At 43.3% G+C, this 15,405-nt stretch overlaps 1 protein-coding gene across 4 annotated transcripts; it reads left to right on the top strand.

Annotated features, from left to right (window-relative positions):
- On the top strand, positions 1-14,521 carry LOC6726727 (solute carrier family 22 member 4). Of its 4 annotated transcripts, none has more exons than XM_016176018.3 (6): positions 2,070-2,146; positions 2,413-2,909; positions 10,742-11,634; positions 11,733-11,887; positions 11,959-12,127; positions 12,330-14,521. In XM_016176018.3, the coding sequence occupies exons 2-6, from the start codon at positions 2,586-2,588 to the stop codon at positions 13,309-13,311; spliced, it is 2,523 nt and encodes an 840-aa protein (XP_016033228.1). In that variant the 5' UTR covers positions 2,070-2,146; positions 2,413-2,585; the 3' UTR covers positions 13,312-14,521. The 4 variants fall into 4 exon arrangements, with proteins under 4 accessions (XP_016033223.1, XP_016033228.1, XP_016033226.1 ...); XM_044923140.1 differs by having other exon boundaries at positions 2,107-2,121; XM_016176013.3 differs by lacking the exons at positions 2,070-2,146; positions 2,413-2,909 and adding an exon at positions 1-465.
- Positions 14,522-15,405: the final 884 nt, after the last annotated feature.

Genomic DNA, 15,405 nt, shown 5'->3' with positions numbered 1-15,405 from the left:
CCCTTGCCACCTACACACAACACTGCTCGATCTGATCTCATCCGATCTTATCGATTCGGATCGGAGTCGCCCCGTCGGGTTGCGACCCGCTGGGATAAGAGTCCATAAATAATCAGCACTTGGGATTTTCCGATTCCCAATTGTTTGCCCGCGAAAAAAGTCGAGTACTCGGTCGATTTGATTTATTGACAGACATTGTTCGGCGGTGCCGTGATTATATAAAATGAAATTGCACAACTAAATCGACGCAGCAGCATGAGATCGCAGCTGAATAGTTCCTTCTGAATTACCAGATGCCGAGAAAATGCTAAAATGAGCTTTATCCATCCCGACGCTAGTTTAATGGGATCCAACGGGAACCCACCCAGTTCCATGGAGGATTCTGTATCGAAACCGGAGGATGAGCCTCGCCGGAGTCCTCTCATCGATCGGCTTGAGATTAAAATCGTGATGCTTAACGTTCAGGTGATTTATAAGCGATCTCACCATAATAGTTAGTGAGTTAGTAAGCTAGTAAGTTAGTAAGTGCCCTTAAAAATACATGAAATGTAAGCAATATTTGAGGGGATAGTCAAACTGATTCAACCAATTCAGTTCGATTTTAATTTACTAGTAGTGCAATAGCACTCAATACCCTATTTAAATAGCTTAAATGCATATTAATTTGTTTAAATTATTATATATCTCTGAGAATTTCCATTGCTAGTATGGGAATATCAATATATAAAAATGAAGCAACCTACTTCAGTTTAATAATATAATTTTCAGGCATATGCCGCTTTCAAGGTAATAGTCAGAAAACCGCAGCTTGCTAATTTTATTTAAAACTCGTCTCCCCCAAACTTGCAAACTCACTTAATTTTTCCGTATATTTTCAATAAAATGTTCACATGCGCGCAAAGCGAAAACTTTTCGAATTGCCGCTGTTTTTCGTGCCACACGGCGTATGCGTAATGAAACGAACTTTCTGGCTAATTTGTTGGCTGCTCGTGCCACTCGCAGAGTTTCCTTAAAACGAAGGTGCACGCGTGCACCCCTCCACCCCCCACAATCCATTGTTTATGCAAAATAAATTAGCGCAAGGCGGGCGGCGAGGGGGTGGCTTCTGTCGCGTTGAATTTGTAAGCAAACAAGCGCTGTAAAAGCTCACAAGTGCATGACACCAGCTATTAACTTGGCCAATAAGTTAGAACAAAAGCGGTACAATGGGGTTACTGCTACCAATAGCTACTCTTCCATGTCCCATTGTACTGGCTGTAAACGATTTCGCAGCTGGGTACTTGGGTAGCAAAAGCTTGCTAATGGAGAATATCAATAGAACTAGGAAATTTGCAACTTGCTGAATATACCTCTCCTAATAATACACTGCCCCTTCCTTCCGCTCATCAGCTGGAAGTGGATATACTTGGTTATATGGTTGACATAACTGCTTCATCATTAATCCGATCAGATGTGCCCCAATATGGCAGCCTATTTCCCTTATCCTCATCTAACAAGTTTCATATATAATGCTTTTATTGCCACTTTTATGGGGCAACTGTGGGGCAATAGCGACAGACACGCGGTGTCACGTGCGTCAGCAGTTGGGCTTATTCCCGCATTGACAGGACCCCGAAATCACCAATTAATCGAGTCAATTGGTGGAATATTTATATTTAATTCGTCGAGCGTTTATTGCCTCCCCATTGAGCTAACTGAAATTAGACTGTGTGTGCAAATATAGTATGGTATAGGCGCATTGAGGAGGGTCCTGTCCACGAGTCCTGCCGCGGCAGCTTTCAACCTTGCGATGGGAGTAAGCCGCCAGGGGAGTGGAGCAACAGCTGCTCGGCTAAATTGGCCAGTGGCACCCTGTAAGCTCCTGGCTCCAGTTTCCAGGACAATGAAAGTGAAATTGCCCCACACGTGACCGACTCCACTAGAGTCCTGCTCGGGAACGAGCTTCGCCTGAAGTTCGGAGCGCCGGCATCGGAGAAAGCTTTCGCTTTCGTTTTCACTTTCACTTCGTGCCGCGCGAAAACGAACTCCAGCCCGGGGAGCTTTCCACCGCTTTTCACCGCTTTCCACCGCTTTTCAGCAAATCAGTTGCGCGTTGGGCGAACGCCAGCACCAATCGACTCCGTTTGTGTCGCGGACGCAGTTTTTAGTATTCGAAAAAAAAATTATTCGCCTATTTTCATTTCTCGAGATTTGCATCTGATTTCTTGAAACTTATGTATTTTCTGATAATATTGGAGCTTTTACTTTGGATTATATTAATTATTTAAAATTGATAGTCAAATCAACACGATTATTATTTTTCTTATTTTAAATCCGATTTAAACAATTTTGCTCATCCCGACAATATTATGTACATATATATTCTTGCTTACTATCCAACCTTAACCCACTTGTAATTGCTTGTTCTATAAGCTGATTGTCACTGAAAGCGGAACTCATTCGAAATCGCAGTGAAGTAACAAAATTATATAGACTTAATCTAAATCGTGTGCAAAGAAGTGAACAAATCTATGCTGGAATGATCTAAGACTGGCCAAAATCAGCGAGCAACTCCTCGCACATTTCACCGGCTTCGCGGACCCATTATGCTCACAGACATTGGAGGCAGTGCAATCGGTAACGGAAATGGCCCCAGTGGCCACAACAGTGGCAATGGTCATGTCCTAGTCAGCGGACTCCACTCGAGCGACTCCTCCAGCGGAATTGGCAGTGCGAGCAGTGAGAAGTTGGCAACGCGCAGCGACGAGGCCCATGCCCAAAGGCGGAGCAGTGGCGAAGGGGATGCCGACGAGGATGCGGATGATGACGATGACGATGAGGATGATGATGAGGATGAGGATGAAACTACGGTAGATAGAGAAGCCCACTCGACTGGGGCTGCGCTGGGCGTTTTGGCAGCATATGCATGCGTAATTTTATGCTTATAATTAACCCTCTGCCGCAAATCCAAGAGCAAATTATGCGTGTGACAGCGATAAGCTGGGCGCAATTTGCAGGGTCTCCAGTTGGGATAGGTCACAGTGAAGGGACTGGTCACGATTTGCTCAAATCATGCAGATGACACACCCCAGTCTGCGTATTAAATAATTAAGCATACTATGTATTAGTTGAGCTTCTTTCGAAAGTCGGAGCAATCCTTTCTCATTCTTCTGCCTCGATTCAAACAATTGACGAAATCCATTCAAATATTCAAGAGAAATACAGAAATACAGGGTATCCAGGGTATCAGGGTTGCGAAACCACCAACCAAATGAGGCACCAAATGGCCATTTTGGCTGCCCTTTCTTTGGCTAATAAATTTCTTGCGAATGTTTCCTTTGTTTTCGCTGAATAAGATATCTTTGGGCCGCCATCAGCAGATATTTCACATTTATGGGAGTCGCTCCCCGGCGATTTCGGTGGCAGGACTTTAATTAAAATCAGCCACCGGTGACATAAGACAGTCTGGCTGGTGGAACTCTAGTTTTCAGTCCTGCCACCGGGTTCATCATGGGCCTCCAGGTGGCTTTCGCCGGGGTGCTCCACTCATTAGTGACTCTGCCACACGTGCGTATTGAGTTCGGGAAGCAAGTGTGATAAGCTGTTTAGCATGCGAATGCGATAAACGTGGAAGTCAGAGCCGTGTATTCCACATTCTGCCAGATTATGCAAATTTGCTCTGGCTAAGTTTATTTTCCTTAGCCGTATGCAAATTAGTCCTTACAGGACAGGAAAAGACGTTGATAAATTTATTTATTTCGCCCTAGCAGGCTTCATTTTGTCTCATCGAAGACATGAAATCAAATTGATTTTTTCTTTAGAGAAAGAAGTCTATATCCTATGGCATAAAGCTGTAGGATCATCTGTTCATTAGTAAGATGGCAAATCCTTATTCGCCCAACTGGTTCTCTTTGCTTGGATAATATTTCTGTGACACCCCTGCCCAGTTTTACTTGGGATTCCGAGCCTTTCCAATTAGCCATACTCCAGGTAATTTCCTCCAGACAGACACGCAAGTTTAGCTGAATTTACAATTCGTTTTTTAAGGTCGAACACAAAGGCGCATGTCTCGATTGGACACATTTTCCCAACCCAGCTGCGTCTGGTTCAACTTGCTCAATCGCTTATACAACTCAACAATCGCTCGAAATCCGCCGCATGTAAACAAACCAATTTCCAGATGCTTAATTTGCATTTATAGCCTGGCCTCCTAGCTAATGAACTTTCTACATATCAATTAGAAATGTGATTTTACATACGATATGCCATCTTTTACACAAAGGGTCCCAGAAAAGTACACATTCTCTAGTTTCCCGGTTTCCCAAATAAAACTCCTCATGTAGAGGACACTCAGCATGCAAGGATGCTTGTAAAATTAACGACTTAACTGGATATAAATGAAGATTTATTCCTGGCTTTAATATAGGGTTTTATATATGATTGAAATGATTCATTAATATTAGACACATTTGCTAGTTGAGGTCTGTTGTGTTGATTCCACTTGACTGTCCATTTTTAAATTGGAAGAAAACCCCTTTAAGGGGTTGGTTATAAAAAACTCGAATCCTGTTTATGGTACGTCTGGGTGCAATTGCAGGACCTTTTTTTTCCACGCTTAGGATGCCGGGAGTTCCGCAATCGCCAAGGTCAAAGGGTACGCAAAAAACTTTCGGCTGCCGGCCTTCTTAAATCTGCAAAAAAGTTCATTATTTATTAAAACGAGCTTTTCTTCAGCTGATTATAATTGGGGTTTGGCCTGCGACTTTGGAGTCGAAAGTCGAGGACCTATTAACCTCGCCCAATTTCCACGGGTAAGGTGCCTTGAACTTCGTGTCCAAGTACGGCGCAAACCCAAAGATTGGGGCTGGGTGGGCTTGGGAAGGCAATTTCCCTGGGCAAGGGCATTGAACGCCTCTAAACCAGGGGCAGTTGGCTGAAAAGTGTCATAAAACTTCCCGGCAAGGTAAACAAGGGCTGGTCATCAACTTTTCGGTCGCCTAGGTTGCGATAATTGCTTTTCAATTTCAATTTCATCTTGAGAACTTTTACATTTATTTTCCCATTTGAAATTCTCAATAAACTGCTTCAGGGACCCAGAAGCTGGATTCATAAGCGATTGAAATGAAAACAATTACAAAATGATTCACAACCGAGTTCGTCTGAGGTTCAGAATCCTTTACTTTCGGCACGATTTCCTGTGTGTTATTTGTGGACGGAACAGAACAAATAATTGCGGAACAGTATTCAACGCAATTACAACCATTACGGGAAAACACAGGAACGGAAACCAGAAGAGCACCCGGAACAAGACAAAACAAAAGACAAGACAGTTGGGTAAATACAACCAGGAAGTAGCCGCCCAGTGGGTTTGATTGGGGGCTGTCCTGATGAGTGGGGCGTTCCCCAAGACAATTAGGATATTAGGGTCCCGAAACGGAAGGAGCAAGTGCCTCACGGCGGCAATGACCGAGTGTGCAAAGAACTCTAATTCTTAGTTGAATGGAAAAGGAAAGTGATATGTCTATGTATAAATTATGTAGCATACATTTCTGATGCGTTGAGCAAATGTCAACTCCACTATTATCTACTGTAGATACTATATATAGTAATAGAAAGATAGCATTCTACAAAAATACCTTAAAACCCACAATATAGGCTTGTTATCCCAACCTTAGGGTATCGTTTAACTTTAATTGCGAATGCAGAGTTCTCATCCGTGACGTATTCGTTTATTAGATTCTTCTTACTTTATAACTTAATTTTATAATCAAATGACCCAGCCAACGCCATCTTGTTTCGCAGGATCAGAACGCATCTATCCTCTCATAAGTTGGTTTTCATCTCTTCCTTAGCCACCTCCGCCTGATTCCCTTTTCCGATTTCGATTTCGATTTTCTGGATGCCTTGTCTGGCAGCCCAGTCATTGGCCAAGGCCAACTAAATTTAGTGGTCCAAGCCTATTTACGTTTATGACAGTTTTCCCTTCCAGCATAAGCAGCTTAGTGGTGGCCCTTAAGTGAAAGCTATAGGTTCATTTACCTGCTTGGTCGGAAAAACGAGTAAGATATTATATACAAGCTCGTAAAATGCATTTATTAGATTTTTTTGTTATTTGGTAAGATATATTTAACATTAAACTACGAACTAAAATGGAAATAAGTGGAGTAAGCAGGGGTAACAGTTGCAATATTGTCCTTCACCGTAGTCATTTTCCTTTTATGAGTTCTGTATCCAATCAAAAAATATTCCGGCAAAACACCTTACCCATGCAAACAATTTAGTACCCCGATTTATTTATGCCTAAAAAGTCCATTCAAAAGAACACTTTAAAAGCTGAATCCTGTTTATTCGTCTGTCAAAATCTGATTTTCCCTGTCACCAAGTCATAGAGATGCGGAGGCGAACCGTGGAAAGCTTTCAAAGCAATTGAAACATTGCTGGATTGGAGGAGGAAGTGGGAAAAGGAATCAGCGCCTCACAAAATGTATGCGTATCCTTCATCTAAGCTCCCCAAGAATGTGAGCAATTCGGGTGAATCAGGGGCAAAGCCCATAATTTCAGGGTTCTTATGTATGGGATTCAACTTTCCTCCCAGTGCCGAGGAAGCCAGACTTTTCAAGGAAGACGACCTGGCCCACATGCGTTGGCAGTGGGAGAGAGTTGTCAGATTCAATTGCCGGTGGCAATAAATCAGAGACAAAAGTGAAAAGGAAGCAAATCATAAATCGTGGCCAGAAATTGGTGGTCTCGCAGGAAGCAGGATCAAGGTTTTCATGTTCTTTAAAGTTAGGAGCTGATCCTTCGAGTTATACATTTCCGAAAGAAGTATATTCTCAGGTGCCATAAGATACAATCGCTTAATCGCGAATTTGGTTTGTCGCCTTGAAGTTTTCGCCTTTTATTTACTCACTCACAACCTTTGCGACTCACTATTCTTCGGCAATGAATGAAGTTGCAAAGCACTTGACTAAACAGAAGGCGACGCCAACTTAAATAACATTAAAACACTTTATGGACTGGCAATAAACGAGGCAATTAAGCCGATAATCAAAGGGTGGTGTTGAAATATACGCATATTCCCATTTATAGCCCAGATACAACTTTGTTGGATACACACTCTCACAGCGGCCAGTGCCCTTGGGAGCTCCTCGAATCCTTCAATATGCCATTACGAGCAGTGCCCACGCCTGGGATGTGGGCATAAAAACAATATGCAATACATAACGCATACGCCACGTTGCGCCAAATTGTTTCGACAGCTCGCCATGGAAGACATTAGCATACACGTGCCCGGCACGGGACAGAAAGGGATGCCGTAATCCATCAATATACTCCACACAGAGCCCCAACCTGGTAATGTGGCCTGGGTTCTGGGTTCTGTAGGTTATGGCCCATTCTGGACACTCGCCGGTTGACGAGGCCAGTGAAACTAATCAAATATTTATGCTAGCTTTCGTCTGGCTGAGCGTCTGGTCACGATATCGTGACGACGCTAACTCGAACAGCTCATATTGACTTTAATGACCACGATGGCAGCAACAAGTTCGGGAACCCTGAAACTCCGTTGCATGTCTACAGCCAGAAGGTAATTGGATTAGCCACTTCTATTAAGTGAGCATCTATTTTCGGGACATTGAGTTACATGTTTTCAACGGCGCGGAGCTGGGATTTTCAAGCCGCTAGTTATGTAACGAATATTAGCTGTCAAGCTTTCAGCTAAGATGTAGTTATATTCTTTGCTTTAGCAGCCTTGATTCCTGATTAGACTTTAATCCTTACCCGGACACAGCGGGAACCTAACGATGCATACACAATATTTGGAAAACAAGAAGTGCCAGAAACAGGATCACGCAGCAGATGGATGTCAACTGATTTCTCTGTTAACAGGAATCGCAGGCATTAATACATCTCCCAAGGCACCCAGGCACCCAGGCACTCCATCCATCACTTAGTCATTGTGCCACCTGTTTGCCAGTGCCAGAAGGCACAAAACAGCAATCTCAGCGAAAACACTGTTGCTCTGGCTGTGCTCCAATTAACTGTGGCGCCCCTCCTTGTCAACCAGCCAGCCAGCCAGAAAAAAGGGGCACAGTTGCAACACAATGGCCACGTGTGTGGGGCATTGTTGCGAGGGGCAGCCAGATTGTTTTCGTTTCCTGAAGACTCTTAGGCCAAGCAATTAGGAAATCATTAGTCAAGGCCAGTGGGTATAAGATACACGAACAAAGGATGAAGAGATGCCATTCTAACATAACAAACTTGACCATCTCTTCAAGTTCAAATGCTCTACCCATTTGCTAACTTAACTAATTTTGTTTTTTCTGGTTTTTATTGAATATTCCTCTACCTATATTACCGACTGATGGAAATTCACGTTTCCCGACTCGAAGCCAAACGAGCTCTTCGCCGTTTCGGTTTCAATTACAAAATTTCCTTTCTGGCAAACAAAAGATACATATGTATCCATATTTCATGCAAGTATATTCATACCCCCATATTCTAACTCCATTTCGCAGGGCAGCGTAGTCAATTGAATGGGGAAGAGCAATAAATAAGTAATGAAACATTCAGGAGGTGGAACTCCCTGTGGGACTGAAAATAAGTATTAATATGTGCAGGTTCTGGGCTGAAATGGAAACAATTTGCCGACTAGTTGGGCATCTAAGTGCTCCTCATCTAGTAGATAATTGGGATATCGTGTGGGCAACAAAGTGTGTGCAGCACGAGGCAGATTTATGATGGCTGCGGGAAATTTCCTTAATTATGTCTGAGGGAGTGGGCAATCTGGGCGAGCTTTGGGTGTTCCATTAGTCATCTAGCAAGGACCGCGAACCGCGGAGATTCCCTCCGTATGTCTGCTGAATTTCGTTCCTTGTGCTTCATTGAAAATTCGGCTTTGGGGCACCGCCCTCTGATACTCTACAATATGAATGATCTTTTGAATGAGTGAACTTGTACTGTGTTAAAGAAAGGATCCTTTGACCAATTCCATCCAATGATGCGCTGCAAATGTAAACAATTTTGGCAATTACATAAGTGAATCACCTTGGCAGTCTGATGAACCATTCGTCACGTGACGCATTAAACTGAACTTGCCTCGAATACTGATAAAAATCGGCATTAACCTTGGCGGTATTTGCACAGCTGTTGGCAGTCAAAAAACAGAAATAAACCAAAATAGGAAAAAAATAAGAAAAGATACAAAACGACTTCATTAAATTGAAGCTTAAAACTAGACTCAGACGTTGGCAGCCTGAAACTAATAAATGATTGCATACTTGTGGGTTCAGCGAATTCTTCAGATTTTCAGGAACTCCTTAAAAAGGCTGTTGATTTACAAACTCAAACAAATATGCAAAGTGCATAATCCGAATATCCGACCCTCCAGCAATCCAAATCCTTTCCTTACCTGCCTGGATTTCAGCATCTGAAGGATACAGTATCTTATGATTGCTTGAGGACCCTTCTGACTTTCGATTTGTATACTTTCTTTGGTACAGTCCATGAATACAAAAGGTCCTTTCAAGGATGACAAAACGCGAAAACAAAACTAAATGACGACAAAACGGACGGCTAGTACAAAAAAATGGGAAGACAAGCCGAAAACCCAACGGATTGTTCAGAAAAAACATCTGAATAACATACCCAGTTGGATGGTTTGGGTTGTTTAGCTGGGATTCGTGGGCGCCATTTTTTGGTCTGGGCGACATTTGTCATCCTAAAAAGTCAACCCAAAATGGGATGTAGTAAATGGTTAGCAAGCATTTACTTTCCTTTGGTGTGCTTTATTTTTTCTTGCTGGTAAAATACGATACAAGCCGACTTTTAATTAGAGAGAATACTAATTTAAAAGAATAATGTTTTTAAACAAATTTACACTAAAATATGTAGTTGGATAATTTAAAGGCTCAGTTCACGTTTCAATAAAAAACTTTTGGTTGTTTCTTAAGGCATTTTAGAGATTTGGAGATGCTAGTTACGTGATTAAGGACAATTTAAGCAGTCTTCTGTTAATTGATTTATAGCCTTTTTAACTGAAAATCAAAAAGAGAAAAAGCGTTCGCATCTCTGAGATATTAATGCCTGGCAGCTGCGATCAAATAAATATAAATAAAAAGCATGGAATTTAATTAGAACAATTTATGGATTAGGAAGAGTACTCCTATATATATATATTCCCACAGGAGGCCGCAGTGCCTTTCTTGGCATATAAAATTACTGTGTGGAGAACATCCACTTGGCGCTGCAATTTATGTTCATTATATTCCCAACTGCAGTCGAGTGAGAAAGTGGGTGTGGGCATTCTGTGGAACCCAGACACTCACGCCCACCAATTGCTGCACTCCAGTTCCCGAAGGACACTCTCTGCTCTATCCGGGAATGCCGCTGTATTGACTTATTAGCCACGGATACGACGGCTCTCGATATCATTGGTCTGGATTTCAATGGATGAGGGCACAAGCTGTGTCAGGGCCATTAAAGGCATTTCTTATTGAGCTGAATAACAAATCTTGAACTGATAGCAACTGCGGCACAAATAGATACAATTTAAAATGAATTTAACCATGGTAATTTGTAAAGCTTTCTACTTAATGGGGAAATCACTCATGATGTTACAAAACAAAAAAAACCTTGCCAGAGTTAATAGACCTTAAGCCAAAAAGCTAACAACAGCAGCAGCCTACACCCGCCTAACTTCCTAATTCATATTTAAGCTTCTAAAATTCTAATTGATATTTATTTCCCCCTCATTCCCACGCAGGCGGAGTCCCCTTTGCTGCCCCTGAAGGACGACGAGCCATCGCCCCCTCAAGTCCACAGTTCCTCGCACATATCAGCCAGTAGGTCACCCCACTTCGGCACCTCAGCTGGCGACCTCGAGCCAAAGCACCTCCCAACGCCACCACACAACTCCCCGTCCAACGAGCAGGCCAAGTGCGAGGGTCCGGAAGGAGAGGCCAACAACAATAACAGCACCAGCAGCAACCACAATCACAAGCCCAACCACGAGGGTACGTTCTACAAGGACATTCGCACCCATAGGCGCCAGCACGAGTATCAGCTCTATCCCAACGACACCTTCGCTCAACTGGAGGGCAGGGCCCCCAAGCCGAACACCAAGATGCAGACCAAAGTGGATGCGGTGGGCCGGATCACGGGTCCGTGGGGAAGGTGGCAGCTGCGAACGGTGCTACTGATCTTCCTGTGCAAGATTCCATCGTCCTGGTTCATGGCCTGCATCATTTTCACGGCCCCAGCACCGAGGCACGGCGAGTTCTTCTGCAAGCCCCCCCACACAATCGGAGCCCAGAACCAAACGCAATGGATCAAGGTCTCGCATCCGCAGAAGGAGGAGAGCGACGACCAGGAGTTCAGCATCGACTTCTGCAATGTCTACCAGGATGCCCAGGAGCACGCCCATCACTATTACAACTACGAGAACAGTGACCAGGAGCCGCGCGTGTGGGAGAAACCTCTGCACCGCAACTCCAACGTGATTCCCTGCACGGAGTTCCAGCACGAGTCCGACTACCACTCGGTGGTCACGCAGTACGACTTGGTCTGCTCCCGGGACATTCTCGTATCCGTCACCCAGTTCTTCCATCTCTTTGGCGTGCTCACCGGAGGCATCCTGGCTAATCAGCTGCTGAAATAGTAAGTTAGCGTACACTTGGTTAATATCTAAACCACAATAATTTGGTGAAGAGATTAAAGATAATTTGTGTTCATATATCTCTGTTTCCCACTTTTAGTTTCAGTCCCCGAAATGTGATGCTCTTCGGCATGATCACGCAGATATTTTGTGGCAACCTCACGGGGCACGTGGCCTCCTACGAGCTCCACGTGTTCTTCCGCTGCCTCTCCGCCGTATGCTGTGCCCAGATGTACACGGCCGGAGGCCAAATCAGTAAGTGGCAAGACTTAGTTTAAATATAAATGGATATGTCTAATGGATTCCCAATTGATTGCTCCTTGCAGTGGCCGACATAACGGGGGGAAAGTACCGAACTTGCGTCTCCACGCTCTTTGAGCAGTTCTGGTCTATTGGGGTTATGATGTTGCCCGGAGTGGCCAGCTTCTGGTCCAGCTGGTCCCACCTCTACATGGCCATCTCGTGGCCAACTGTGATACTTATCTATCTGTGGCAGTGAGTAATCAAAAACAGATATTGATAGCAAATTCGTATCTAGATTCGCATTAGCACCGTATTATAAGTAACTAGGTCAATGGAAGTGTTTTAGAACAGTACATTAATTATCAGGATTACTAGTCCAAAATGGAACTGCTGTGCAGCGTTCATGTGCACCAACATTTTGTGGCCCATACTGACACTTCCATCCCCTTTTCAGGTGGATCCCCGACTCGCCGCGATGGCTGATCGCCCGCGGACGCACTCAGGAGGCCAAGAAGATCTTGCTGGAGTGCGTGGAGGTGAATGGGACGGGCTACAACCTGCCGCACGACATCGACCAGCAGCTGGAGCTGCAGGCGCAGACCGCCATGGACGCTCCTCCGCCGAGTGGCTGGTGGTCGATGTGGAAGGGAGAGCGAGCGGTGCGACACATTGTGTGTGTGCACCTGGCCTGGTCGCTGTACATCGTGGTCTACTACGGCATGCTGCTCAACATCCGCTCCTTCAGTCGCGACCACCTGTACATTAACACCTTTATCGCGGGCTTCAGCGAGATGATGGGCACTTTCTTCGGGCTCTTCCTGATTCTGAAGACCACCCGCAAGTGGCTGTGGACGGGACTCTTTAACATCGTGGCAGGATGCATTGCCTACTGCGGCTGGCTGGTTCCGAAGCCCAGCGTGATTGGGCTGGATCCGAATGTAGCCCTGCTGATGTGCTCGGCCATGGTCTCGAAGATGGCCATATCCACTACGCTCAGTATACTCACTACCTGCACGGTGGAGCTGGTTTCAGATGACAAGAAGAAGATCACTTCCTTCTCCACGATTTGCTGGGCCCGCTTCTGGCTGCTGGGAGCGCCCTTTATTGGATCCACTGTGGTCTTCGGCCAGCTGATTCCCCAGACGGCCTTCGCATCTCTGGCCATTCTCGGTGGCCTGTGCACCTCCCTGATCAGCAGTCCCAGGACCCATCCCATCTCAAGACCTTCCTCGCCTGCTGCACAGGGAACCCAGAACATGGCCTCGCAGTTCACCATCATCGACGGCATGGACAACAAGGGCTACACGCCCACCGCGAAGACCATCCACTCGAACAGCACTATTTTGAAACTAAGCACGCCGCAATCGAATCTACCTCCTCAACTGATGCCCGGCATTTGGACGACCAAGATAACCGAGGATGGCCCACCCATGTGAACTGCTTTCAGAAAGCGAGCGTTGACAAATTAGCCGTGTGGTTGGACTTGAGATATAGAAGCATTTCTATAGCCCAGGAGTGGAGTCTCTATGATAGTAAATCATATGCTAAGGGGAAGAAGCAGATGTTCAAAAAGTTAGGATATTGCTAGATTCACAGCTAGCGCCGCGATCTGGTTCACTTTGGTGGTGCTGTGACTTGTAAACTATAGTCTATACAATTTGTTAGCAGTATATATGTACTTATGGCCCGCTTTATAAGTTTATGGGCGCACCTATTGTAAGACACATTAGCTATCCTTTTTAGGAGGAAGAGTCAATATAGTCCTAGGATTTTCGCACACTTTAGTAGTACGTAGTACGTACACCAACTTTAAACTAAATCGGAGTGCTCAAGTGAGAAAGTCTCGCGCACTTGAAAACAAAATTACATTTCTAAGTAGGCAACACTTAAGCTAAAGCTGTGGAACAGAATCCTCGAGCAAATTATTTTAAATGGATAAATAAGCTCGCCGACAAAACCCAAACCCATGCATATATTTTCCATTGCCTTTAATTTTAGGGCTTAGTTCATTCAGCCTATCCCCAGCAGACGGTGAATCATTCGAGTCTGGGACAAGCTTCAGCGCAGCCATAATTAGTAGTCTCATAAGAAAGTAAGTCAGATGTGGAGCACACCTTGAGAAAAGGGGATAAGCCCAGTATTAAGCAGTCACTATTGAACCAAATCAAACACGTACCGAATCGAACCTCACTGCACAGACAAGCCATCTTGAATGGTGATCCTTCTAAAGGCCTGTGGTTCCACATTAAGTGATTGTGTTGTAAACACCTGGAGAGAATTACATGAAAAGACATACGAGTAGTTACACAATAATTATATACTATGGACAACTTTTATTAATTACCTTAATCTATAATACTAATTGATTATAACAACAATAATATTAACCTACACCTTGAATAATTTACTTTCGTTACGTATTGTAATTATCAATTACCAAGCTAATTTAATATAAATCAATTAGTAGTTTTCAGGCTCTACATAAATACACAAGGCATAAATTACATAATATTTTTAAAGTTGCATCACCTAGTGAATACGCTTAGCAACTTGTTGAATGTTATCTGATATTGGTTACTACATAAAACGAAATGTTATACATGGCAAAAGAGCAATATTTTTCTAATAAAGCATCATCATAAAGACGAATTGACTTATTTTTTATCGTGGCTTGCTCGTTTTTTGTTTAATAAACGAGGGATATCTATTACATAGCTATGGGAGTGCAAAAAATAAATTTCAACATTTTTTGGCATATCGCTAGAAATTGAAAAAAAAAAATATTAAAACAAAAAGAAGTTTAAAATTGGTACAATTGTGGGCGTTAGAAGGGGCGTTGCTTTTGTTGTTAAATCGGTAAAAATGTACAAAACCAATAAGAAAATAAATAAAATCAACGCGGGTGCGTTGCAATTCTTAGAAGGTAACAAAAAAGCGTGACGGTGTTGCCAGCGCTAATAAAGAGGGGCATAATCGTCGAGTAAAAGTGCTCTCGTTTACGGATTTAAGAGAATGAAGTGGCTTTGATTTTTACTTTTGCCGTCGATATTAATAATTTAATATTAATATTAAATATTTGGACTTGCTGCGCTAATAACACGGCAGACTCCGAAAATATGTACAATCCGATACATCGAAATTGTTCTTTTATAAGGTCACTTTTCAAAAAATTATTCTTAAGTTATTGTTATTATAAGTTATTCTTTATAAAAATAATATCAAACCACTTACATTTCACTATATGAAAAAATTAAGCATTCGGCATCATGCCCAACATGCCCAATATCATTATTTTACTGCAGTGTGTCAAATGTATGTTTAAAAGAGCGCATTAACTAAGTCAAATGTAAAATATTTTTTGTCACAATAAAATACTTGAGAACTTTTATGTATATGCGATCTACCTGTTTTATACATTGTTTTAATTTTTGACTTGTACTTTTTGAGCAGTATTACTAACATTATTTTCTTGGATTTTGTTTAATCATGCATAGATACCCATAAAAAATAATGTGAGCACTGTTAGTATA

This window comes from Drosophila simulans, chromosome 3R (assembly GCF_016746395.2).
Source record: "Drosophila simulans strain w501 chromosome 3R, Prin_Dsim_3.1, whole genome shotgun sequence".
Taxonomy (NCBI): Eukaryota; Metazoa; Arthropoda; class Insecta; order Diptera; family Drosophilidae; genus Drosophila; species Drosophila simulans.
Note: the sequence above shows the minus strand (reverse complement) of the source record. Positions and strands in the feature narration are given on the sequence as shown.